We start from the raw sequence: 26,450 nt of genomic DNA on the forward strand, positions 1-26,450 counted from the left end.
CTCTTAACGACAGACCTTGAACTCAGCGTCCACACAGAACAGACAGGGGTCGTGTTCAATGAGTCGAGACTCTTTGGCTTTGTCCAGGAAACACACGAGCAGCAGCAGCTTCTTAAGCGTGAAGCGGGACAGCGCCTCCTCATGGCCTAAGACAAGAGGACACCCGTAAAAACAAGTGTTACGCAGCACAGGGGTTTTTAATCAGGACAGTGAAATGAAACCTTTTCTAAGTCAGGCCTCAGTAATTCATGATGAGCTTTAACAACAACAAGGCTACTAAACAGCACCCAGCGATGCTGAGGATTGGTTATATCTGACATATATCCTACGGGCACTGCACTAGTATTATTAATTCAGTATATCATGATTATTGTGTAAATAAATCTAACAGGTGTCTGTTCAGTGGGAGGGGCTACTGTGGCTCTCCTGTGGGCGTGTCCTTACCGTCTCTGTAGAGGTGGGGAACTCGTGCGTGTCTGAACTCAGCTGCGATGTCTGGGTTCCAGAGGAGTCGGTGTAGGACAAACATGGCCAGACCCAACGTGTCGCTGTTGCTCTCCAGCGAGATCAGCTCTCCGTAGATGGTCTGAGGGAGAGGAGAGGAGGGGGTTTAAGGAGAGAACCACCAAGGAGAAGAGAGAAACGCAGGCGTGACGCCCTACCTCCAGGCCGATCCGCAACCACAGCGGGTTGTAGGACAGGAGCCAGTCTAGGACTTTCCTGCGTTCACCTGAAATGTGATGACATTCAGCTTTAGATGAATTAACCCTGCTTTCATGTACGTGTAACGGGGGCGTGTCCTACCAATGTCCTTCCAAAGATGGCGGTCTTTGCGCACCAGCAGCCGTCGAGCCTCCACCTCCAGCTCCAGCCTCTGGATGGCTTTGACCACGGCCTCAGAGGTGAAGAGCTGGCAGGCTGAGCGGCGGAGGTGGTTGAGCTTCCGACGCGCTGTGTACGTGCTGTAGGACATTTCCTCCTTGGTGGGGGCTTTGAGGACGCTGAGCTTGTCGCTGCCGCCCATGGCCAGGGACACTGCGTTTACTACAGACACAAATAACCACAGCTGCAATCACACTGAAACACAATCCTTGTTTATGCACAAAATCCTTAAAAACATGTTGGAAATTATCTTCGCACAAAAGCCAGATTTAGTGAGAATATGCACGAATGAATGAAACCTAAATATTCTGTCCATCTGTTACTACGACCTCCATTAAAGCCTGTAAACTGTGATAACGACTCGAGTCACGTCATTAGAATACCTTTTAGGATGCAGTGAGTGAGTGTGTGCGTGCCCCCCTATCTCCCCCCTCGCTGTGTGAGGAACAGCACTACCAATGTACTGGCTGCAATACGTTCAATAAATATAATAATATACGTCGGGTTTGCTTCGGGCTTACAATTTAAGTTAATGGCTCAGGTGGGGCTTTATGCCCACGAGCTCAGGTCGAGTCGGGCTGGATTTTTTGGGCCCGATCTAAACTCTACCCCTGGTGCAGCAAAACACCAAACTTCTGCAGTCTCCTGCAGGCACAATTCGGCCTTTTTTATGGATTTTTCCCAAGTTTTTTGAGACGATTGAGTGTTTCGGCTCTTTCTGACTCCACCCGGGAGGGATGCACATATTCGGACTTGGGCAGACCAGACCCTCATTGACACCTCACTGGGCCCGGACTGAGCATTTTTTGGTTATATAATAACTACTGAATAGCATTGACGGCTATCTTGAAAAATGGCCGCCGTATTGAATTTTTGAGTGGCCAATGGCTTTTTCCAAAATAGTGTCTCTTAGAGGGCATCTGTGCCAAATGTCATGCTTTTATAACAAAGTAAACTATTTTTTTACTAAGCTGCTGCACTATAAATATTATGCTCTGCACAGTTCATTTAGTTGACTAGCTACAAGTTGGTCTGTTTATACTGACAGATTTCATCCCATTTGAGAAAATGTTTGTAGCAAATTTTTATATGCCGACTATGATGACATGAATAATAGACATAATCAAAACTGTAAGGCCTTCCGTTGACTTTTCATTTCCAATTCTCCAAACCCTTCTGAGCTGTGACTATTAACACCTTATTCACTTTCAATGCAGCATTCGGGGCATGTTTTGCCCTGGAAAGTGTGTGTCTATCAGAAAGACCTTAACTGACAGTAAGGTCTTTTACCTGCTTTCTGTGAAGTGTCTTGCAATAACACGTGTCGGTACGATACAAATAAAGATCAATTGATTAGTGAAATTATTTGGGGACATAATGGCCTCTTTCAATGGTAAAATAAAACAATTAAAAACAAAAATCAACAGAAGAAAGTTAATGAGTAGCTTTAACTCTCTCTCAGCAAGCTGCAGATGTGTGCCAGCCTAACACTAATAACTTGGGCCTATCGGTGCCTCCCCTGCGGTACCTTTCGTGATCTCAGGGTCGACCTTGAAGTCCTCTGGCGTGAGGACGTAGTTGATCCACCAGGTGAAGCCACGCTCCTGCTTCTCGATCCAGCGCTCGTCGTAAAACATGTTTTTGGCAGCGAATGGCATCGGGTGTCTGGGCAGGGCTGAAGGACGCGCCAGAGGTCGTTTAAAGTCAAAAGCCTTTTTTTTTTTTGTATTTTTACACACACACACATCACACTGCTTTGCGTGGAATTACCTGTCTGCATGGGCCGGATGAAGGTCAACTTCGACTGAGCGACTGCCACTACCCTCGATGTCTTCACAGGCGCTGACGCTGTGAAATAACATCACCATCAACTCTGGAGTTTGTTACAGCGAGCAGTAAAACAATCAACAGTCGTATTATTCACCTCACAGCACTGGCTCACAGACAAATTATAGATCATTAAAAAGGAGCAGTCACAATAATCCACGTCACTACAACTTATATCTACATTTATATTGTAGCTTATACATTATTTTAAATAATTATTTTTTTACAACATACATTTATGTTTTCTTTCTCTTTTTAATTAATTAATTTATTGACTTTGTTTCCTCCCAGAAGTTAAAAACTAATATTTTCTGAAGAAAAAAAAGAGAAAAATATTTCTGAAAAAAACTGGAAATTAAAAAAATGTATTTGGAAAACACAGAAATTGGAAAGAAATAAAATTGATTTTATAGGGCACTATACAACTTATATCTACCCTTGAACTGTAGCTTACATTTGGTTTGAAATTACACTTTTATTGTGACATACATTTTTGTTTAAAGACACACCGTGGACTTTTTAACCCAAAGAGTTGACCCATAAAAATTATTTTAAATGATTCCTCAGGCCAATATACAGTGTGTGACAGTATCAATGCTCTGAGCGGGGATTCCCTCTGGAAATACTGACTATGTAAGTTTGGAGACAGACAGTCTTTGATCAAGTCATGTGACCTGGAGAACGTTTCACTTTACGGCAGTCACGTGACCACAGGCTCAGATATACATTCACGTCACAACATATGGGCATTTCCTGACCCGGCGCCATTGTTGTGGGCAGCTGAAACGCGTTTAGCCTCCATTTACAGCCAAAAGAGAACAATATGGTAGTTTATGTTGGGTTAATAGTTAATTAACCGCAGCGATGGTTCAGTTAAACATGGATTCTTTAGTAAGGGAGGTCGGCAAGTCAGATCGACAACTTTGAGATGAGGATTGGCTCTAAGGGCTGGGTCAGTCAGGGTGGGGCTACAGTCTATGCGCTGGAATATGGGCTGGAGAGCAGCCGCCACCGCCGCCAGGCACCCAGTGGTCGGCCCGTGCGCTGGGTCGCCCGTTCACTCCGACCTTCGGTTGCCCAATCAAAAGACAGGAGAGGCTGGCCCCACTGACTTTTGTTTGTTGATTTTTGCAACAGTGCTGCGGCGCTTGTGGCCACTAGGGGCGCCTACGTGGAAGTTACCGGTCTAGCGCCCCTAGTGGCCAGAAGTTACACAGTGTGCCTTTAAATTTCTTTGGTTTCCTCGCAGGAGTTGAAAAACAATATTTTTGGAAAAAATTTGAAGAAACTGATTTTTTTTTTTTAAATGAATGTTGAAAAAATAAAGAAAATTAAATTGATTTTATCATGCGTTACACATTTGTGGGATACAAATTTTGTATTCTTAAGCAAACTGATGATGGAGTGACACAACCAAAGGACTAGGAGAGGAGGGTCTAACAAACCTACTGAGATCTACTGGAGCAGTGAGAGCTGATTCAGAGAGAATTCACACTGTACAACACACACACACGGAGCCTCCTACCTCGGGTCTTGACTCTGCGGGTCGTCTGCTTTGCCTGTGCAGACACACTGGACTTTGTGGCTTTTAAAGACGATGATGATATTGAGTGTGGTGTGCCTGAGAAACATACAATGACATGTATTATAGAAGAGTGCACAGTGTTTTATTTTACTTTTCAGAATTTTTTTTCTTTTTTTCACATTAATAGCAGGAAAGCTCCTGATAATTGAATCACTAACTCGTCAGAGAATGACATTTCTTGCCGGTTGTTTGCAAATTTAGTTTTTAAAAAGTGAAAAATTAAAGACTAAAGGAACTGATATAGATATAGATATAGGCTTCACACCGATCTGATTGACTATATCGGATAGGACGATATTTTGCATTTTCTGCAATTAATGTGAACAGCTGTAACATCTTAATTTGCTGATCCGATCAATGACGTCATTGTCGTGATGAAACTTTCTGGAGATTCTCACATTGCATTGTTTTATCATCTCATTTACACCGAAGAGTTGTTTGCTCAACGTGACACAGCTTCATTTCACTCACATTTATGCACAAAGGTGAAAACCTATGAGTGAACAGCAGAAATGCTTTTTGGTTGGAGCGAAGCGGCTGAGCGCCGGACTTCTTCCCCAGTCTACTGGCTCTGAAAGCGGGGCCAGCATCTACTGTTCGTATGCGTGTGTCTTATGTGTGTGTGCTTGTTTTGTTTATTCAGCCTGAGCATGTTAAAAAAGCGGAGCAATGCCCTCCCATTTACTTTCACTTTCATACCAGAGACTCCTGTCCGTTTAAAGGCGGTGGTATTTGGAGTCTAAGTATTATTTTGTAGTATTTTTTTTTTTAACTTTCACTCCACTATTAAATAAATAATACAACTGGGTAGCACTACAACATTTTACACTTTTCAACATGGGTATCTTTAACGAGTGCTTATACCAGCCTGTCATTGCCTGATCCCGTTAGATCTGTGATGCTAAGCAGGTCTGGGTCTGGTTAGTAGTTGGATGGAGACCACTGAGAATTCCAGGTGCCAGAGTGGAGGAGAGTCACTCCAGTGGTATCTGTCATTGTGTCCTTGGGCAAGGCACTTCATCCACATTGCCTAGTATGAATGTAGTGTGTGAGTGAATGTGAGAGGGACCGATGGCGCACTATGGCAGCCTCACTTCCATTAATCTGCCCCAGAGCAGCTGTGGCTCCAATAGTAGCTTACCACCACTAAGTATGGAGTGAAAGAATAATGCCTTAATTGTAAAGTGCTTTGAGTGTTTATGATAAAGTGGTATATACAATCCAATGCTTTATTATTATTATGAGAATCAAATTTATTATTATTATTATTATCCTGCGATATCACATTTCTTCTGTGAAAATTGAAGTCAAACACTTATTTTATGTATTCTTATTCTATGTACACACACCTCAGGCTCTGAAAGACTTTCAAACTGTTGAAAACAGTATCATCTCCATAAAATACTGAAATGTTTTTTTTTCAAGGAACAAAATGTTCAATATATTAAAACCAGACTTAAAAAAAATGTTCAAATGATCATTTGCAACATCGGTAAAGTCTCTTACCTGCAGCAGCCATTTCTCATCTGAACTTAAACTTTTAAAAAACACAAATATTGTTTATTTAAATTCTAAATACTCAGTTCTGTAAGAGAGTTTGTCCAACTCAATCACAAGCACTAAGATAAGCTATAGTGAAGTTATCGATCCTTTCATCTAGCAGCCACGGCAGCCGTTTCCTGTATTGTACATTAGGGGTGTCCCGATCCAATATTGATCAGTCCAATATCAACCAGAAAACCAATATCGGATTTTATTGGACTGCATCTAAAATCTCAATATAAGCGCTCCGATAAGTTTTTGTCCTACCATATACTGACAGCAAAAAATAATTGAAGTGAAGTTGAATCATTGACTATTGTTCTCTGTTTGAGTAACATCACATGATCAAGCCTTTTCTAACATCCTACACTACAAAATAAGTCATAAAAGTATGTATAATTTGTGCTGATATCGCATCGGATAAATATAGGCCAATACTCAAGGGTCCAATATTGGTATCGTATCAGAAGTGAAAAAGTTGTATCGAGACATCCCTATTGTACCTGCATATATTCTGTGTTGATAAATGAAGTAAATATACTTGGCCTATAAGCAACTAAGGCTGGGTTTTTATTTAAAAAAAAAAAATCAATCAATTGATTTGAATCGATTCTCCTTTGTAAAGCCCGATATCGAGCAATAAAACCCTTGAATCGAACCTTTTAATACGTCTTGCTGCCTGTAGATTCGTAGCGCTGTGCCTCGCGCTGCTGGGGAGGAGGGGGGGCATGCACCGCAGCTCTATCCAAAAAGTATTGTGAGGACGTGATTGAAGCTGTTATCACAGTTTTACAGGCTTTAATGGAGGTCATAACCAGTAGCTAATAGTCAATGCTAAAGATAAACAATCAAACACACAAAGAACCGTCTAACACCGTCATTCACTCACACTTTCCTGTGGGAATGGAACGTGTTAACTGTGACTCTTTCCCTGCTTATGCCCGCCCATTCCCCAGCCTTCCAGCCAATCAACACTCAGAACACATGTAAACAAGACGCACATTAGCAGAATTGAAAAGTATTTTCTTACATTTACCAAAGACCTGACTTATTGCACTTTAAGACAACGCAGAATCCTTTTAATTTCTATATGTTTGCTTTTATTCACAATTATTCATTTATTTTTATGGTTGTGTCTCTTATTATACAGTTAGATTTGTTGTGCAACCACTGGAACATTAGTACAAAACCTTTGTGGGACAATTAAAGGGCCATGCACCCACACACTGACAACAAATGTTATGTTCAGGTCCTGCATGGAAATTCTTCAACTCTTCCACTCCCTCGCAGTCACAAAGCTGCATTTAGGTCCCAAAAAATGGTACCGTTTGATTTTCCGTGAATCTGTATCAGGTAGTACCGAAGGAATACCTAAAAAAACAACCTGAATTCATATAATCAGAGATGGGTTTTTTTTTTTTAATTCATTGATCAGTGATTGGCCCAAAAATTCTGATCGTGAAAAAGCCTATAATTTAATATTTTGTACAGCAATGCTCTAAACTTTCATTTATATTTGACATAACATCATGTGCAGTTGAAACATCAAGTTTGTACTTTTTCATGGGTATTGTTCAATGTTTTACAATAAAATAAGATCAGAACATTCAAGGCGTATGCTGTCATATTTTTTTTTTTTTTAAATGGGATCAGACAAAATTGGAATTGGTGCACCCCTAATTTATACCCATAACTGCAATAGGACGAATAATTTGCATAACAATTTATTTTGGTGTTTCGGCCAAGAATTTTCATTTCGGCGCATCCCTACTATCGATTAAGTTGTTTTTTGTGTTACAATTGTATGTTTAAGAGCAGTTTACCTGATTTCTGTGATCGCTGTGATGAACACTTCCTCTCTTCACGCTCAGCTTTCACCATCACACGTGTCCTTTTTTTAGCCTCTTTCTCCTCCTTTTCTTCAGCTTTCAGAAACTCCTCACTCTTCCGTTTCTTTCCGCACTGATAGCTGGAGAGGTCGTTTTGGTGGACGGGGGCGAGTGTTGGTGAGATCTTACAGTGGAGAGGAGAGGACGTGTCCAGAGGAGGAACAGGGAGGACGAGTGAGGAAGGAGAAGGAGGGTGGTGGAGGACGAATGGAGCAGAGATGGAGGGTGAAAGGTCACGTTGGGGATGCATGACAGGAAGGCAGGGCGTGTTGGGTCCAGGGTCCAACAGCTCCAGGGTTTTCTCCATCAGCCGCCGACGAGAGTTTTTCACTGTTCTCCCTCCTGAAAGGTGCACCGTCGGTGGAGCTCTGCCTTTGGTCACCGTGGCAGAGTTCACACACTTTACTGTCTCATTGACGACCTTTTTACTGATGAAGAAGGTGAGCCTGGGCTGGTTGGTTTGACTTGTGGCGTCTTCTGGGCTCTGGGGCAGGACGCGAGCTTCAGCTCTAGGGCTGAACGTCTCCCTCTGAGACTCCAGAGACTCTGAGAGTTCACAGCTGTCACTGGGACTCTCAGGTCTGGTGTTGATGGGACTGAGATCAGAGCCGATCATGATCAGAGCGTCAGTCAGAGACAGAAGTTCATCAGTAGCGGGGGGAATACAAGGCATCAGCTTCCCGAACGTGTCAGGTGTCCTGATGGGCGACAGCGTCTTGTTCAGAGCTTTGTGTGAGTCTGATAGAGTTCCTGCTGGATCCAGGAGAACATTAGGAGCGTTCCCATGAGTCAGCATCTTCTGCTGGACATTTACAGCCTGAGGCTCCTCAGCTTTAATCCAATGGTCATCTGAGGTGCTGTGTTTAGTGTCAGAGCTCCTCCTGACCACTTGGTCTTCATTCAGTGAGGCCAGTGGGCTGCGGTTCCGGTTCCGTTGGTACTGGGAATTTCGGGACACTTGGAAGGTTCTGTTTGCCCCCATCTTCAGATGGGACTCTGCTTTTTTTCTCCCCGGTGTTACCGCTTTGTCACCTCCTCTCCTGCTTTTGATTGAGTCCCACAGGCTCCTCTGAGACACAGAAAATACAGAAATATATTAAACACATTCGCTGGCCACGGTTACATGATGTTTTTTTAATTCAGAATTAATTATTCCAAATTAAAGTATTCCAGATCGTGGATTATGCGGAATTAAAAGTTTATAAGATTGATTCACAATGAAGATCAGAATAAACCAGCCTTTAATTCAGATTAAAGTTTCATTAAAATTGCCATTTTCATTTGGAAGTGTTTACATGGTCAGTTTAAATTAGTATTTATTGTTTATTCTGAATTAAAGCTCTCACGTAAACGTGGCCACTCACCTTTTTTCTTTTTGGAGCATTGGCTCGGCCCAACAGAACGGCCTGATGCTTGACAACCCCGTTGGCGTTAAAGATGACGAGCTCTCTGACTGCTCCTTCCTCTGTTGGCGTCCACGTCACCGTTAGCGTGTGGGAACTCTCCGGCTGCAGACGGGTGATCAGATTCAGGAGTTAGAAGACCCAAATGTGGGCCATTGTTTTTATTTGATTTCAGGTTATTTTTCAAGCTCTTCTAATTTATTTTCTTCAATTGTAGAATATTCTTCTGTTAAGGTTAAAACCCATTGGTTACTAATAAATGGGTAAGTTTTTCTCATAGCTACTGTTGCTATTGTTCTCGGTTTGAGTAATATTGCTTGATCAATACTTTTCTAATATCCCACATTGCAAAAATAAGTAATAAAAGTCTGTAATTCTTGAAGATATATCAAATCGACATAAGTATATTGGCCAATTGTCAAGGCAGCATTGTCAGTATTGTATCGGATGTGAAAAAGTTGACAGCCTTAAAGACAGGAACTTTATTTTTCCTTATTTTTAATGGGTATGATGAATGTACTTTATTATTATTCACACATCAAAGAAACAGGTAGTCATAATCAGGCACAAAATATTCGTTAATTTCAGTATTTATTTTATTTATTTTTTAAACTTTTTCAGTCGTATTGTGTTTTCGGAATAATTTGGTCTGTTTTTAGAGCCATTTTGTAAAGTTCTCTAATACCGTTGTTTGTTTAAAGTGTGTAATATTAGATTTATTTTGTGTATTTCTGTTGTTGTTTTTATATATTTTTGTATGCATTTAAGTTATCTTGTAAATTTTCCAGTTATTTACGTGTATTTTTTGTTGTCCCGTACAATCTTTGGTTTATTTTGTGTATTCCTGTTGTTGTTTTTACATATTTTTGAGTATTATTTATTTTATTTTTTTTAAAAGATTTTATGTTATCTATTTTTGTATGAACTCATGTTATCTTGGAAATCTTTAGTTATCCTATGCAATTTTTAATATATATTTACGCATTTCTGTTATTGCTTTTGAATATATATATATATATATATATATATATATATATATATATATATATATATATATATATATATATATGCTATTTTTGTGTCATTTTGTATTAATTCATGTCATTTAGTAAATGTGTGTATTTTTTAACTGTCTCGTGAGTTTTGTGTATTTTTGTTGATTATATAGAATAATCTGTAAATTTAATATAAAGTTTGACAAGTTAACTCATCCAAGTCTTATATAACAGGTTAAGACATAGATATAAAAGAAAGTAAAAGAGTTGTTGGAGGTGTATGTTGTGATTTCACTGTTACTGTGGTGAACAGGTGAACTTACCTGTATAGTGAAGCTAGTTCGGTCCACAGAGAAGCCTTTGATGGAGGGAATCTTCTCGATGGTGACCTCCACCTCCACATCGTCCGTGGGGTTCTCCACACGGAGTAAAGCCGACTTGGAGGTTCCTAACTTCACCGAACCGAAGGAGACGAAGGGCGGCTTCGTGAACTGGATCAGACTCAGGACGGGGACGTCGTTCTCCTTGTCCTGCTCGTCTCCTCTCCCAGGACTGAAGTCCAAAAAGCCTGGGTTTGAGTTCACCGTGTCGATCATTTCGAGTCTTAAAAACCCTTTCTACATCCCTTGTTCACCGTGTGTGAAAGTTAAAGCTCTCGGACAAACACAAACAACTGCTAACATTCACGTAGGCTAACACACTGACTAACGGCACTATTTCAAATATGGCTTTGTGGATTTCTAGCCAATCACAGCTGAGAAAGAAATGGCAAATCTCTGGCAACGCAAACGCATCGACCAATCAGAGAACAGTATGAGGTTTTAAACAAACACAAGCCCCTCCCAACCATTGAGTTTCTAAAAAAAAAAAAAAAACAGAGCCGTTTCATAGAAAAATAAACTAATAGAAATATTTCCCAAACTGTTTAAAACAAACAAATAATATATATAGGTAAATAACAAAAAATGAAAAGAAAAATGTTTTTTTCTTCTTTACCCTACGTAAATTCATTGAGTATTTTGTATTTATTATTTTATTTTTCTGAAAAATGTGCTGGTTTTAAGTTTCAGAATATGTAAACATTTATTGATAAAAGCATAAAAAAAAGAAAAACAAGTAATTATGATACAAAAATTCCTAATAAATCAAAACGACGAGATAAATATTAAATTAATCATAAACAATATTGTAGTAACCATGAATTGAAAAAAAAAAAAAACGAGTATCATGAAATTTATTCTGTTTTTTTTGTAATCATGAAATTAATATGTATTTATTTTTTCAACTATAAGTAATTTTTATTATAGTTGTCAAGGTAAAAAAATAAATTAAAAAAAGAATAGACATTTCAAAAACAAAATTGCTATAATAGTTATTGACGCTCGTTTTGAATTTTTTTTTTTTCCTGAAAAAAAAGACACACACAAATTTTTTTGTTTGTTTTGTTTCTTGTAACAATGTAATGTTAATTCAGTGCTTCTCAAAGTGTGGGGCACGCTCCCTGGAGGGGGTGACAAAACATAGCTCGTAGATCACAAGATTTATATTCTAGTTTCTGAGAACTATAAGCCTGTTGAAAAGAAAGTGGTTTTAAATTTGTATTACTATAATTATTATTTACGTTTTTGTCCAGTGTGTCATTATGTACATGTTCATACATAATGACAAAATGAAATCATTGAATCCTTTAGTTGTATGTTTGTTTTTTTTTATACGTCGATAGTGTTTTGTTTTTTTTATTTATTTCTTTAAGTTGTCACTGCCTTGTATGTGCCTTTTTCAGTTCTGTCTGTATTTAGCAAATATATATTTTCTTTTCTTTTTTCATTGTTTATGTTCACTTTTCCAGCAAGTGCCAGAATGTGTTATTGTGCCTTTTTACCCTGATTCAAAATGTATGTTACACCCGCTTAAGGATTTAGCAATACAAAAGAAGCAGTCAAATAGGTAGGGAGATAGAACCTTTATTATTAAAACCAGTTCATAAAGATTAATAAGCCTCACCATACCAGACTCCCAGTTCACCTCTCAATTATGGTAACAGGATTGGGGAGGATATGGTTTCACAACAATTACACACTGCAATTCAAATATTCCTCTCAAAGAGTTTACACACGGCACACTTACACCCTTAAGGCCCCACCTGAAGGCCTGACTGAGAGCTTACCGGGTATTGGTGACAAGGGGGGAGCACAAGTTCAAATTAAACGCAAAACAAAAAATGAATAAAGAGAAGAAAAAATGTAAAATAAAAACTAGGAAGTGAAAAATAAAAATAAAAAATAGTAGGTTTTCACAGCGCGTCATCAAAATCAATGTCATTTCCGGTGTGTGTGTGTGTGTGTTTATGTGTGAGTTTAACAGTGAATATAGTTGATATTCAGCTACAGTCGTAGTCAGACCACACTATAATAGAACCTAAAGCTCCAGTGTAAAGTTAGAGAGCACAACACGGTGTCAGAAGACGGAGTTTCAGAGACACAGAGAGAGGCTGGAGCAGAGTGCTAACCGAGCTAGCAGAGGAGCTAGCACCACCGAGACCATACTGGAAAGAAAAGGAAAGGCAAGACTAGTGTAAAGACAGTTTCATACATTAGTCAGTACAGTGTGTTTTACATGATTAAAAGTTTAACACTTGGAACATATTGAAAAGAGTTTTAAATCAACAATAAATTGATTAGATGATCTCCCTCGCAGTCATAAACAGTAGAGATAAACTTGTGCCTTTAATGTTTACATGTGACGCTGACTGAAGCTCTGCTGCAGTTTGTTCTGTTGTTGATGTTATTAACATAAACATACTATGACTAAAATGTTAAGAGGGGATCAATGAAAAACACGACTTCAAACCCAAATATAGTTGTTTTTAAAATGTCAGTTTTCAGTGTTTAAGGGGTTTACTTAAACTTCAAGGCGCTGCATGCAGCATTACCTGAATTATATTTAATGTGCTGTTTGTGTATGGGGACTTGTGCAAATTTTCTCATAATTTTGTTTTCTGTATTTATTTTTTTTTAACCTTTAGGTTACCAATCTGATCCTAATATGGACCAAACAGAAGAACTTTTGTTGTCTGAGCAGCTGCTCCCAGAGCATCTCCACATAAAGGAGGAACCAGAGACGCTCAGTGAAGGTCAGGAGGGAAACCAGCTTTGTAGACATCAGGAGACAAACAGTGCTGCTTGTCCTGTTAAATGTGAAGATGAAGAGGAGAAGCCTCAGGCCTCCCAGCTACACTGGAGACAACAAACACAAATCAACATTAAGGAGGAACCTTCAAACTGCACTTTAGATGAATTCATGAAAAGACAAAGTGTGGGAATTAACAGCAAAGGACCAGAAGCAGCCAGGAACCCAGATCATAGCAGTTTAGTTCTACAAGGTCCTGATGGAACGGAGACAGACTCGTCTCACACTGAAGATAGTAACACGTATGATGATGATAGTTGGCAGAATCCTCTGTCAGAGTGTGAAGTTGAAATAAATGGCTTTGACTCCACCAGGAAAAACAGAAAGATAGACAAAAAAGTTCAGCAAAAGATGACGTCTGAATCAGTCAAGATTTCAACTGCATGTGTGGGTGGGAAGAAAGTGACACACAGGGCAGGACAAACAAGAGAGAAACCTTTCAAATGTGATGTTTGTAGTAAATGTTTTAATAAAAAGGCTAACCTGATAGTCCACAATAGAATCCACACAGGAGAAACACCCTTCAAATGTGATGTTTGTAGTAAATGTTTTAATAAAAAGGCTAACCTGATAGTCCACAATAGAATTCACACAGGAGAAACACCCTTCAAATGTGATATTTGTAGTAAAGGTTTTAGAGAAAGGTCTGCCCTACAGTCACATATTAAAACACACACAGGAGAGAAACCGTTCCAATGTGATGTTTGTAGTAAATGTTTTAGACACAAGTCTGCCCTGAAGAGACACATACGGGTTCACACAGGAGAGAAACCCTTCAAATGTGATGTTTGTAGTAAATGTTTCCAAAACAGATGTTACCTGAACCAACACATCAGACTCCACACAGGAGAGAAACCTTTCAAATGTGATGTTTGTAGTCAATGTTATAGAATACAGTCTGAGTTGAAGATCCACAATATAGTCCACACCGGCGACAAACCCTTCAAATGTAATGTTTGTAGTAAAGGTTTTAATCAAAAAGCTAAGCTGACTATTCACAAGAGAGTCCACATAGTAGAGACATCTTTCAAATGTGATGTTTGTAGTAAATGTTTTAGAAAGAAGTCTAAGCTGAAGGATCACAATATAGTCCACACAGGAGAGAAACCCTACAAATGTGATGTTTGTAGTAAAGGTTTTAATCGAAAGGATAACTTGATTATTCACAAGAGAATCCACACAGGGGAGAAACCCTTTGTGTGTGATGTTTGTAGTAAATGTTTTACCCAGAAGGCTCCCATGCTGTTACACACGAGAATCCACACAGGAGAGAGACCCTTCAAATGTGATGTTTGTAGTAAATGTTTTAGAGACAGGACTGAACTGAAGCGCCACAACAGAGTCCACGCAGGAGACAAACTTGTTGCCTGTGATGTTTGATGTACATGTTTAAAATAAATAAAATCTGACCTTTTTGGACAGACAATATTTGACACACAAGAGAAACCTCATGGATGTGATGTTTGCTACAAAATTAAAAGTCTAAGCAGGATAAGTAAGTGACAATCCACACGAGAAACACTTTGGATGTCATAATATGGCAAATATATATATATATATATATATCAATAAGTATTTGCTATAGAAAATCATTGTTTTGTGTTATTTTTTGTTTTATTGCATACATAGTGTTTGGTATTGAAACAGTTTGGGTAAATAAACTATAGAACTTGCCTTATCCAGGAGGGTTTACACTGCCTATATACTGTATGTCTCATCTTCCACTTTGAAAAACTGTACAGCACGTGTGTCAAACTCAAGGCCCAGGGACCAAATACGGCCCTTTCAGGAAGTAAAAATGACAGAGAAAACATAAATCACTATGTAAATTACCATCTAATACAGTTGTAGATATCTCAGCTCTTCCAAATACATACATTCAATAAAACTCCACAAGTATTGTAAATTACATAAGAATACTGAAAAATGTACAAGAAAAACACACAAAATCAGAAGAAAAAAAACAAATGATAAGAAAAAATAACAGAAAAATGTACAAACACACAACATGAGAGAAAAATATATTAATTGCTGCCAAAAACAGAAAAGATTTTAAAAAAACACATAAAACAACAACAAAAACATACGCAATGAACACAAGATGCCAAAAATACAAAACAATTTACAATAAAAACAAACAAAATGATAGAAGAAAAAAAAATGATGCAAATATTCACAAAGATTTACAAACTAACAACAAACATATTAAATGAGATGAACGAATATTTTATGGTGAAAAATATATTGACCCTAAAAACACACTGAACAAGATTAAAAACACACAAGACTGGAAGAAAAAACACACAAAATGACGAGGGAAAAATTACACAAGCTGATGACAAAAAAAAAAATATATAGGCAGTCATTTTCAATCCAAAATTGTTGAAAGAACTCGCAATTTTTACAAAATCCTGCAATCTTTACAAAATCCTGCAATTTTCTTCAAATCATTCCACATTCAAACTAGGGCATGTTAATGTTTATATTGCTCTTTTTCCCAAACCTATAATCTGTGGCTCACTGAGAACAAACTGCTCCATATTTGAACTACTCCTGACCTAAAGTGAGTTTGAGAGTCATGTTGAAGTAAAAAGCAGATAGAGATGACAATGCAGCATCTATCTATAAAGCAAGGAATCTCTGTGTGTCTGTGTGTGTATTCCTCAAATATCTCTGCAAATCAGGCTCAGGTTGTCCTGAGACTTTCAACATGGCTGCTGCTTGGTTCAAGGGTGTGCAACGTCGCAATGATGCTGTTCATAAATTATTTCATAATATTGTGTGAAATGCAGCTTTGCAGCAGCTCAATGTTGACAGGTAGTCAGGGTGACAGGTAGTCTCACACACACACGCCTCTCACTCAGACTGTAGCTGGATGTCAACTACATTCACTGTTAGACTGACACACATCACTCATTATTATATTATTGGATTTCTTCGGGTCCGGGTAGAAGCCGGAATTCCGCCGGAACTTGAAATTCTCTCTCTCTCTCAGCAAGCTGCAGATGTATGCTCTCCTATATTACAGTGCTAAATATTAAACCTCACACTTTTCTATATTAATACATACTTCCTACGGGAACTTAAAAAGTGTTATTTCACCGACTATCATTGAGTTAATGAAATAAACTGTGATGTGGGAAGGAAAGAAAGACTCCTTCAAAGAAACCAGACTGATGGCGAGAAGAACAGCCTTCAGTCAACAGGGGGCGGTAATGAGGAGGACAACAGCCTAAACAAAACCAAAGAAGAAGAGGAATCAGTGATTTCCGGTGTTTGTGTGTGAGTTTAACAGTGAATATAGTTGATATTCAGCTACAGTCGTAGTCAGACCACACTATAATAGAAGCTAAAGCTCCAGTGTAAAGTTAGAGAGCACAACACGGTGTCAGAAGACGGAGTTTCAGAGACACAGAGAGAGGCTGGAGCAGAGTGCTAACCGAGCTAGCAGAGGAGCTAGCACCACCGAGACCATACTGGAAAGAAAAGGAAAGATAGGAGGAAAAGAGAGAGCAAATGGAGCTTCAAACCTTTAAAGATGACTGCAGTCCACAGAAAAATATAGTGTTTAAACGACTTCAATATTGGTCCCATCAGAGGACAGCAGGGACATCAGTAGACACATTCATAACAGAGCTGCGACACAAAAGCAAAGAGTGTGAGTTTGGAATGAGTGAGAATGACATGCTCAGAGATAAGCTTGTGTTTAGCATCACAGACTGTCACCTAAAAGAGAGACTGTTACAGGAAAGAGGTCTAACGTTACACAGAGCTATAGAAATATGCAGAGCAACAGAGCAAGAAAAGACTCCGTTACAAGCCATGAAGACTGAACATGGAATGCAACAAGTTCCAGTGGATGGTGAAATGAAAATGATCCTTCCTGACAAGAGTCTCCACCATAACACCAGTAAACACTTAGGTAAGTGTTTTCACTGGAAAGTTAGAGAGAACAACACAATGAAGGGAAACTGGTTCAAATCCCCCAGAGTCACAGAAATGAATGCTGTCCTTTGGACAAACTACTGACAGTTGTTTTATTATGACGTCACCTCAGTGGTTATTATTATTATATTGTTAAGAAATGGAAATGTTTCAGTTCTACAATAATTTAATACAAATTACAGGATAAATAGTTGTTTCAGTTTGTATATATTTAGTTTTTCTATTTGGCAACAAGTACATTTTCAGTAAAAATACATTGATATTAAATTAAAAAATCAATAATGCATAATTTTAAATATAAAATAAGTCATAATTACATGAAACACAGGCTGAACAACAGTTAAAATTTTCCTGTTAAAGTCAAATGAGTAGAAACATTGTGAGTTTTCTTGTAATCTAGTGTTTTGTGTCTACCTTCAGGTTACCAATCTGTTCCAAATATGGATCAAAGTGTAAAACTTGTGCTGGCTGCCTTCATGCCCAAAGTTCATCTGCACAGATTACAGCTCCAGCAGCCGTCAGTCACTGATTGTGTTTTCAGTGAGAGGAAGAATGTGGAGCAGCTGCTCCCAGAGCGTCTCCACATAAAGGAGGAACCAGAGACGCTCAGTGAAGGTCAGGAGGGAAACCAGCTTTGTAGACATCAGGAGACAAACAGTGCTGCTTGTCCTGTTAAATGTGAAGATGAAGAGGAGAAGCCTCAGGCCTCCCAGCTACACTGGAGACAACAAACACAAATCAACATTAAGGAGGAACCTTCAAGCTGCACTTTAGATAAATTCATGAAAAGACAAAGTGTGGGAATTAACAGCAAAGGACCAGAAGCAGCCAGGAACCCAGATCATAGCAGTTTAGTTCTACAAGGTCCTGATGGAACGGAGACAGACTCGTCTCACGCTGAAGATAGAAACACGTATGATGATGGGGACTGTTATAGTTGGCAGAATCCTCTGTCTGAAGTTGAAACCAATGACTTTGACTCCACCAGGAAAACGAGAAAGATGTCAGACTCAAGTGAAAATAATGAAATGGGACGTAAAGCTGCAAAAACCCAGATTAGTTCAAACAAGAAAGTTCAGCTAAAAAAGACGTCTGAATCAGTCCTGATTTCAACTGTGTGTGTGGGTGGGAAGAAAGTGACACTCAATGAATATTCAACTGAGGCAGGGCAAACAGGAGTGAAACATTTTAAATGTGATGTTTGTAGTAAGTGTTTTAATAAAAAGGCTAACCTGATAGTCCACAATAGAATCCACACAGGAGAAAAACCCTTCAAGTGCAATATTTGTAGTAAATGTTTTAGAGAAAAGAGTACCCTACAGTCACACATTCGAACCCACACAGGAGAGAAACCATTTCAATGTGTTTTTTGTAGTAAATGTTTTCAACGAAAGTCTAAACTGAAAAGACACATTAGAATTCACACTGGAGAGAAACCCTTTAGATGTGAGTTTTGTGGCAAATGTTTCACACGAAGAGATGAACTCAAATCTCACACCAGAGTTCACACAGGGGAGAAACCGTACAGATGTGATTTTTGTAGTAAGTGTTTCAGCCAAAAGGCGAACCTGAACTTGCACTTAAAAGCCCACACAGGAGAATGTTTTCAAAGTACAGCCGATCTGGAAAAACACATGACAAACCTTTAAAACTTTGTTTTTAAATCTTAGTCACTAATACGACCTTAATTTACTAATGAGAGTTAAACTGGAGGGAAACCCTTTGTACGTATTATTTGCCACAAACTTTTTATTTGAAAAGCAAACCTGCTCATGACATCCCACACACAAGAAACTCTTTCAATAATAATAATAATAGTGATTGATTTGATTCTGAAAAGTACTCCTTTTGTATGGTGTATTTTTGTCATTGTAGTCATTTATTATTTTAGATACATGTGTTCAGGTAAAGTGTAAATTCAAATTTGTAAGTTGGTTAATTTGTTGCCATTTAAAGCTAGGATTTTTTCCAGATACACTTTTTAAGTTTTTGGTTGAAATTAAGACCATATGTTCTCTGAAAAAGCAACGAAGAAAATCCATCAAGTGTAGCAGCAGTAAATCTGTAATAACTTTGCCCAATGGAAAGAAAATGAAACATTTTTTTTTTAACCAATCACGTCTCTCTGCTCCTTCTCGATTCCTCACACGCACAAGCTCACACTGAAAGTGCGTCACCGCTGACAGAGTTAAAACATAGTTTTTGGTCACATTTTCTAACATATATAATGATAAAGTTTATTGTTTACTTACTACTGAATAAGACAACGTAGTTTCTACACAATACAAGTGATGAGCTGAGCTCCTCTTCTGCAGCAGCTGTGAACATGCATGTGAGTGAGACGCAGCACAGAGGGGAGGGGGGTGAAGGCGGAGCCAACGGGGAGGCTACATTCAAAATCATGCGAGCTTTTGAAAATTGCCTACCCTACCTTTAACGCATTTCTGGCAGAAGCTTTGGAGTTGGTCAGTCTGTGTTTACAGTAGATATTTTTTATTCTGTGTAGTTATTTACCAAAAGTACGACTGTAAAGACTTTGTATGTGTTGTTATACCTTAAAACAATAAAGCGATGCAAAACTGAAGTCAATGTTTGAGAGTTACATGTTGTAAGATTGGTCCAGACGTGTGAGCTTGTGTATGAAAAATCCACACGTGAAATAAATTTAATGTAACAAATGATGGGAAAAAAATGTATAGACTGATATTTACACTTAAAATTACAGCTGCAAACTTGTAATACAACATTTATTCACATGTTTTTTAATTACTTGCGTAAATGATGGTTTACAATCACAACTCTCCGGTTATAACTTCTCTAATCTACCGCTGCACAAACACAAACTACTTTTCTCGTATGATTCTGAGCTGCTTGAGTTTTGCAACACATTTTGCAAAACGTTTGTAGCAAAACTGATTCATGCTCGTAGAAATGGCCCCTCCCCTTCCCCCTCCCCCAAAAAAAATAGTCATGGAGAGTGATTGTCCTTGTTTATATTTAGGCTAACACTGTGTGGAGATGAGGATCTAGAGCTGACAGCTGATGATGGAGTGGCCAAGCTGTTCATGTATTTTACAAAATAATTATTTTTATGTGACAGTTCACATACATGTTCATTGTTTTATTGCTTCGACACATTATAGAGATTGTAGATAATGATAAAATGTATTGAAGACGTGCTTTTCTAACTGGTAGACCTTCGGACTATACATCTATGAAGGAGCTCAGTTTCAGAAAGGTTGGTGACCGCCGGTCAAGAGTCTATCCTAAAGTCTTCTGATTAACTTTGTTCTACGCAAAAACCTGAATAAATTCCTCTTTATCTCCTTGTCTTCTGCTCTAAGTATATTTATTATATTAAAAACACCATTTGTTCTCTCCTTCAATGTTCTTCTCCCCACCTCACATTGTACTGTCTCTAACATCCCACACTGTTCACATTTCTCATCTTTATGTTTTCCTATCTTATTAAGTGTCCCCTTTAACCCAGTATGTCCAATAAACCGTGTCATTAGTCTCTCTTCCTTCTGGTTTCTTCCTAGTCTTTGACCTTTCCTAGTCTTTGACCTTTCCTAGTCTTTGACCTTTCCCAAACTGTTTCTGTATTAAGAAAATATTTCTACCTGTATCTTGAAAATCCCAATATTCTTGCCACCGTTTTATTATGTTTCTTAACTAGTGTTCTCCCAGACAAAACTCATATATCCACCTGTTTTCTGGATATTAAACATTAAACAGTTTATTTTAAAAAAAAAAAATCAACTCATGCTCTATTGATTATTTGTGTTCACAGCGCCCCCTACTGTACATACGTCATTATTCCCCTGAGCTGTTTGTCATCTCTGTTTTCTTTGTGATGTTCATTTATTCACATGTCAAAGTTTAGATTTTAAATTGAGAACAACAGTGAAGGAGTGACTGAAATAAACTGTGATATTATCATATGAAGGAGAAGTGGAAAGAAATGTCCGAGAGAAACAGACAGGGGTCAGTATAGAGCAACAAGGAGGAAAACTACCTAAATAAAACCAAAGAAGAAGAATCAGCTGAGCTCTACAGTGATGTTTGTTTGAGTTTAACAGTGAATATAGTTGATATTCAGCTACAGTCGTAGTCAGACCACATTATAATAGAACCTAAAGCTCCAGTGTAAAGTTAGAGAGCACAACACGGTGTCAGAAGACGGAGTTTCAGAGACACAGAGAGAGGCTGGAGCAGAGTGCTAACCGAGCTAGCAGAGGAGCTAGCACCACCGAGACCATACTGGAAAGAAAAGGAAAGATAGGAGGAAAAGAGAGAGCAAATGGAGCTTCAAACCTTTAAAGATGACTGCAGTCCACAGAAAAATATAGTGTTTAAACGACTTCAATATTGGTCCCATCAGAGGACAGCAGGGACATCAGTAGACACATTCATAACAGAGCTGCGACACAAAAGCAAAGAGTGTGAGTTTGGAATGAGTGAGAATGACATGCTCAGAGATAAGCTTGTGTTTAGCATCACAGACTGTCACCTAAAAGAGAGACTGTTACAGGAAAGAGGTCTAACGTTACACAGAGCTATAGAAATATGCAGAGCAACAGAGCAAGAAAAGACTCCGTTACAAGCCATGAAGACTGAACATGGAATGCAACAAGTTCCAGTGGATGGTGAAATGAAAATGATCCTTCCTGACAAGAGTCTCCACCATAACACCAGTAAACACTTAGGTAAGTGTTTTCACTGGAAAGTTAGAGAGAACAACACAATGAAGGGAAACTGGTTCAAATCCCACAGATTCACAGAAATGAATGCTGTCCTTTGGACAAACTACTGACAGTTGCTTTATGATGACGTCACCTCATAGTGGTTATTATTATTAGGGATGTCCCGATACTTTTCTACTACCGATATGATACCGATATTGCAGCCTTGCGCATCGGCCGATGCTGATATTGATCCGATACTATATTAGCACGAATCATACATACTTTTATACTTATTTTGTAGTGTGGAATGTTAGAAAAGGCTTGATCATGTAATGTTACTCTAACAGAGGACAGTCAGCAACAGAAAATTACTTTGTTGGAGTGTGAACCACAGTCACGTATGGATAAAAGTGTTGGAGCGGAAATTTTTATCAGAGAGCTTACATCAGTGATTTTAGATGCTGTCCGATAAAATTTGATATTCGTTTTCTGGCTGATATCGGACACTTATGTAGAAAAGATCTGGAAAAACGTATGTTTCTATATATGTTTCTTTATCAATAGACCTATCGATAACCTGAAACACAGGCTGAACAACAGTTAGGATTTTCCTGTTAAAATCAAATGAGTAGAAACATTGTGAGTTTTCTTGTAATCTAGTGTTTTGTGTCTACCTTCAGGTTACCAATCTGTTCCAAATATGGATCAAAGTGTAAAACTTGTGCTGGCTGCCTTCATGCCCAAAGTTCATCTGCACAGATTACAGCTCCAGCAGCCGTCAGTCACTGATTGTGTTTTCAGTGAGAGGAAGAATGTGGAGCAGCTGCTCCCAGAGCGTCTCCACATAAAGGAGGAACCAGAGACGCTCAGTGAAGGTCAGGAGGGAAACCAGCTTTGTAGACATCAGGAGACAAACAGTGCTGCTTGTCCTGTTAAATGTGAAGATGAAGAGGAGAAGCCTCAGGCCTCCCAGCTACACTGGAGACAACAAACACAAATCAACATTAAGGAGGAACCTTCAAGCTGCACTTTAGATAAATTCATGAAAAGACAAAGTGTGGGAATTAACAGCAAAGGACCAGAAGCAGCCAGGAACCCAGATCATAGCAGTTTAGTTCTACAAGGTCCTGATGGAACGGAGACAGACTCGTCTCACACTGAAGATAGAAACACGTATGATGATGGGGACTGTTATAGTTGGCAGAATCCTCTGTCTGAAGTTGAAACCAATGACTTTGACTCCACCAGGAAAACGAGAAAGATGTCAGACTCAAGTGAAAATAAAGAAATGGGACGTAAAGCTGCAAAAACTCAGATTAGTTCAAACGAGAAAGTTCAGCTAAAAAAGACGTCTGAATCAGTCCTGATTTCAACTGCGTGTGTGGGTGGGAAGAAAGTGACACTCAATGAATATTCAACTGAGGCAGGGCAAACAGGAGAGAGACCTTTTAAATGTGATATTTGTAGTAAATGTTTTAAACAAAAGTTTAACCTGATAGTCCACAATAGAATCCACACAGGAGAAAAACCCTTCAAGTGCAATATTTGTAGTCAAGGTTTTAGAAAAAAGAGTACCCTACAGTCACACATTCGAACCCACACAGGAGAGAAACCATTTCAATGTGTTTTTTGTAGTAAATGTTTTCAACAAAAGTCTAAACTGAAAAGACACATTAGAATTCACACTGGAGAGAAACCCTTTAGATGTGAGTTTTGTGGCAAATGTTTCACACGAAGAGATGAACTCAAATCTCACACCAGAGTTCACACAGGGGAGAAACCGTATAGATGTGATTTTTGTAGTAAGTGTTTCAGCCACAAGGCGAACCTGAACTTGCACTTAAGAACCCACACAGGAGAAAAACCATGTCAATGTGGTGTTTGTAGCGAATGTTGTCAAAGTACAACCGATCTGGAAAAACACATGACAGACCTTTAAAAAGTCTCACAAATGCTCCCATCATTTACTAATGAACTGGAGGGAAACGCTTTGCACGTATATTTTTTGCCACAAAAGTTCTAGTTGAAAGGCAATGACATGCCACACACAAGAAACTCTGTCATGATAGTGATGGCAGTGACATAGCCAAAGGGCCCTTTAGGGGGAGCGCTAAGTACAAATGGCTTAGTTCTTATTTAATTGTTTATGTTGTTTTCAATAGATACATGTGTTCAATGTAATTTCTGATTTGTTAATTATTTTATTGACATTAAACACATTTCTGGCAGAAGCTTTGGAGTTGGTCAGTCTGTTTACAGTAGTGTGTAGTTATTTACCAAAAGTACGACTGTAAAAACTTAGTATGTGTTATACCTATAACAATAAAGCGGCGCTAAACGAAGGTCAATGTTTGAGAGTTATATGTTATTAATAATAATAATGCATTGGAATTTATATATCATAGACACTCAAAGCACTTTACAGAATAATGGCATTATTCTTTCATTCCCCCACTTGACACAATGACAGATACCACTGTGGCCCCTGGAACACCTGCAGTAAAGCATGTTTAAGCATCTCAGGACATGGCCCTGCTAGCTTGTTAGCACATGTTCTCAGCACTCTTCCTGGGAGGTGGTCTGGGCCACGTGTTTTGAGTGTTGTTCATAGAGTTAGTGATCATTAGTGCTATGTTACAGTGATCATTGTCTCCAGGCTGGTGTGTTCTAACCCTTTTAAAGCCGGTGAAACTGGCTGCAGCTACAGAGGCAGAGCCACCATTCTGTCAGGTCACAGATTCCGTCACAACACCTCTGTGTGACCAGACAAAAAGGTGCCTCTGATGGCTCAGGTTGTTTACTTTGAGGGCTTTGAGCCATAAAGCTAAAATTCACTCACAGTACCCTTTAATATACATTATAATTACACTCACCATTCACTAGTTTACAGTTTGCCTTCATTGACAGTGGGCTGTCCCATATTTACCTTGTCATTCAAATTCGGTTGAAAATGATAAATCTAAATGAATTATTCAAGTAGAATGTCTACATAAAACTCATGCTCTGATTCACCTGCATCTGAACAGAAGTAAAAGTGTACGGCAGAAATCAAACTTGTGTACTTAGTTTGCTTTTTCTTTCTCCTTTTTTTACTTTGATGTATATATATATATATATATCTATACAGGATTTTTTTTATATATCTAGAAATGCACATTTCACATTAACAGAACAATACATATGAGATATAGAACAGAGTCAGTGAAACATAATGCAAACCATAAATGGAGGAACATGAAAGTTTAAGTTTAGTTTATTGTAGACATATGGTAATTAAATTCTCTTAAGAAAAAATTAAAATTTGGAAGGAACTAAGATTTATGATTATGGAACTTTGCTATCAATATGTTGAGATTAATTATGAAAGATAAAGAGTTCTTGTTTTCAAAAATTCGAATTAGGTCTTTTGGACTTATGAAAATAGAGTTTATTGTTCTGTTGTAGACGTAGATGGACAGTAGTAAAACAGATGTAAAATCGTTTCAGGATCATTACCACAAAATGTGCATTTATTGTTGTTTCCTGCAAATTTGGAAACTAATACATTACATGGGTAAATGTAATGTAAAATTTGGAAATGGACTCATCTAAATTTATTAGAAATACACAATTAGAACCAAGCTTTTTTCTACTTTATAAAAATGAATGAATTCCAAATTGCCTTACCTCTAGGTGTAATTCTCATGTTTGTTACTTTTTTATTTATCAGTTAGTTTTACGCCACTGATCATTAAACAAGGACATTTTGGACCTTTAAAAGACTTTTAATTAGCTTAATTGTACCTGAAGGAATATGTGCTTCAGACACGTGGCTTGTGAGAGTTTCTCTGCTGACTTCTAAAGGTTAGACAAACCAAGCATCGTTTGGTGCTTTTATTATCAAATATCAGCATAATTCTTTCATAGAATAAAATTCAAACTTTTAAGACTTATCTCCCTCTTGATTTTTTTACTTTTTAGAAAAATTCAACAAACCTTTAGTGGACGTAAACTTCAAACGATTAAAACATCCTATTAGACCATGCGTTTAACATGTGAATGTGTTCTCAGCGTCTTACAATTCATTTAGAACACAAATATACAGATATTTAACTTTTTTTTTAAATTATTGCAAAGGACTAACACTGAGGAGACACCAAACTTCATTCCACAACCATGTATTTCCAGTGAAAAATTGTACAAAATAAATCAACAGTAACCACAGACCATTAAGCTCCAGTGACGAATGTGTTAACGTACCTAACTTACAAAACTATTACACTTCACAGTTAAACTATCAAAACATTTATCTATTAAAACAACACAAACTATGAACATCAATAATGACAAAAATACACAGCAAATCATTCTTTATAATTTATCATAAGAGCTTATTTAATGCGTGTAGCACGTCAACATTGGTTCTACCTCTTGTTACGGCAAATTTGCGGTTGACCTCATTTGGAGACATGATTTATTGCTCTGGTTGAGTGATGGAGTCCAGGTGAAGCATTGATGATTTTATA

At 38.3% G+C, this 26,450-nt stretch overlaps 5 protein-coding genes across 6 annotated transcripts in view; 4 read left to right on the forward strand and 1 right to left on the reverse strand.

The window, feature by feature from the left end:
* The window catches only part of aspm (assembly factor for spindle microtubules), a 30,848-nt gene extending 20,012 nt beyond the window's left edge, over positions 1–10,836 (reverse strand). For both annotated transcript variants that reach the window (XM_028443650.1, XM_028443649.1), the window contains exons 1-10: positions 10,447–10,836; positions 9,090–9,233; positions 7,660–8,794; positions 4,235–4,330; positions 2,653–2,730; positions 2,411–2,557; positions 805–1,044; positions 663–730; positions 445–586; positions 16–146 (exon numbers count right to left, since the gene is read on the reverse strand). In XM_028443650.1, the coding sequence (XP_028299451.1) occupies positions 16–146; positions 445–586; positions 663–730; positions 805–1,044; positions 2,411–2,557; positions 2,653–2,730; positions 4,235–4,330; positions 7,660–8,794; positions 9,090–9,233; positions 10,447–10,719 (2,454 nt within the window). In that variant the 5' untranslated portion in view covers positions 10,720–10,836. The remainder of the gene's footprint in view (positions 1–15; positions 147–444; positions 587–662; positions 731–804; positions 1,045–2,410; positions 2,558–2,652; positions 2,731–4,234; positions 4,331–7,659; positions 8,795–9,089; positions 9,234–10,446) is intronic.
* Positions 10,837–12,435: 1,599 nt separating this feature from the next.
* LOC114461518 (zinc finger protein 2-like) overlaps positions 12,436–26,450 on the forward strand; it is a 35,386-nt gene continuing 21,371 nt past the window's right edge. Inside the window, exon 1 of the mRNA XM_028443659.1 lies at positions 12,436–12,686. The gene's annotated coding sequence lies outside the window, so the exon portion shown is untranslated. The remainder of the gene's footprint in view (positions 12,687–26,450) is intronic.
* LOC114461526 (zinc finger protein 501-like) lies at positions 12,563–14,725 on the forward strand. The gene is made up of 2 exons (XM_028443673.1): positions 12,563–12,697; positions 13,149–14,725. Exon 2 carries the CDS (start codon positions 13,169–13,171, stop codon positions 14,690–14,692), a length of 1,524 nt encoding a protein of 507 aa, XP_028299474.1. The 5' UTR covers positions 12,563–12,697; positions 13,149–13,168; the 3' UTR covers positions 14,693–14,725.
* LOC114461522 (zinc finger protein 2-like) lies at positions 16,549–19,488 on the forward strand. The gene is made up of 2 exons (XM_028443666.1): positions 16,549–17,234; positions 17,678–19,488. The coding sequence occupies exons 1-2, from the start codon at positions 16,829–16,831 to the stop codon at positions 18,904–18,906; spliced, it is 1,635 nt and encodes a 544-aa protein (XP_028299467.1). The 5' UTR covers positions 16,549–16,828; the 3' UTR covers positions 18,907–19,488.
* Positions 21,283–24,176, forward strand: LOC114461521 (zinc finger protein 260-like). The gene is made up of 2 exons (XM_028443665.1): positions 21,283–21,966; positions 22,626–24,176. The coding sequence occupies exons 1-2, from the start codon at positions 21,561–21,563 to the stop codon at positions 23,882–23,884; spliced, it is 1,665 nt and encodes a 554-aa protein (XP_028299466.1). The 5' UTR covers positions 21,283–21,560; the 3' UTR covers positions 23,885–24,176.

This window comes from Gouania willdenowi, chromosome 4 (genome assembly GCF_900634775.1).
Source record: "Gouania willdenowi chromosome 4, fGouWil2.1, whole genome shotgun sequence".
Lineage (NCBI taxonomy): Eukaryota > Metazoa > Chordata > Actinopteri > Blenniiformes > Gobiesocidae > Gouania > Gouania willdenowi.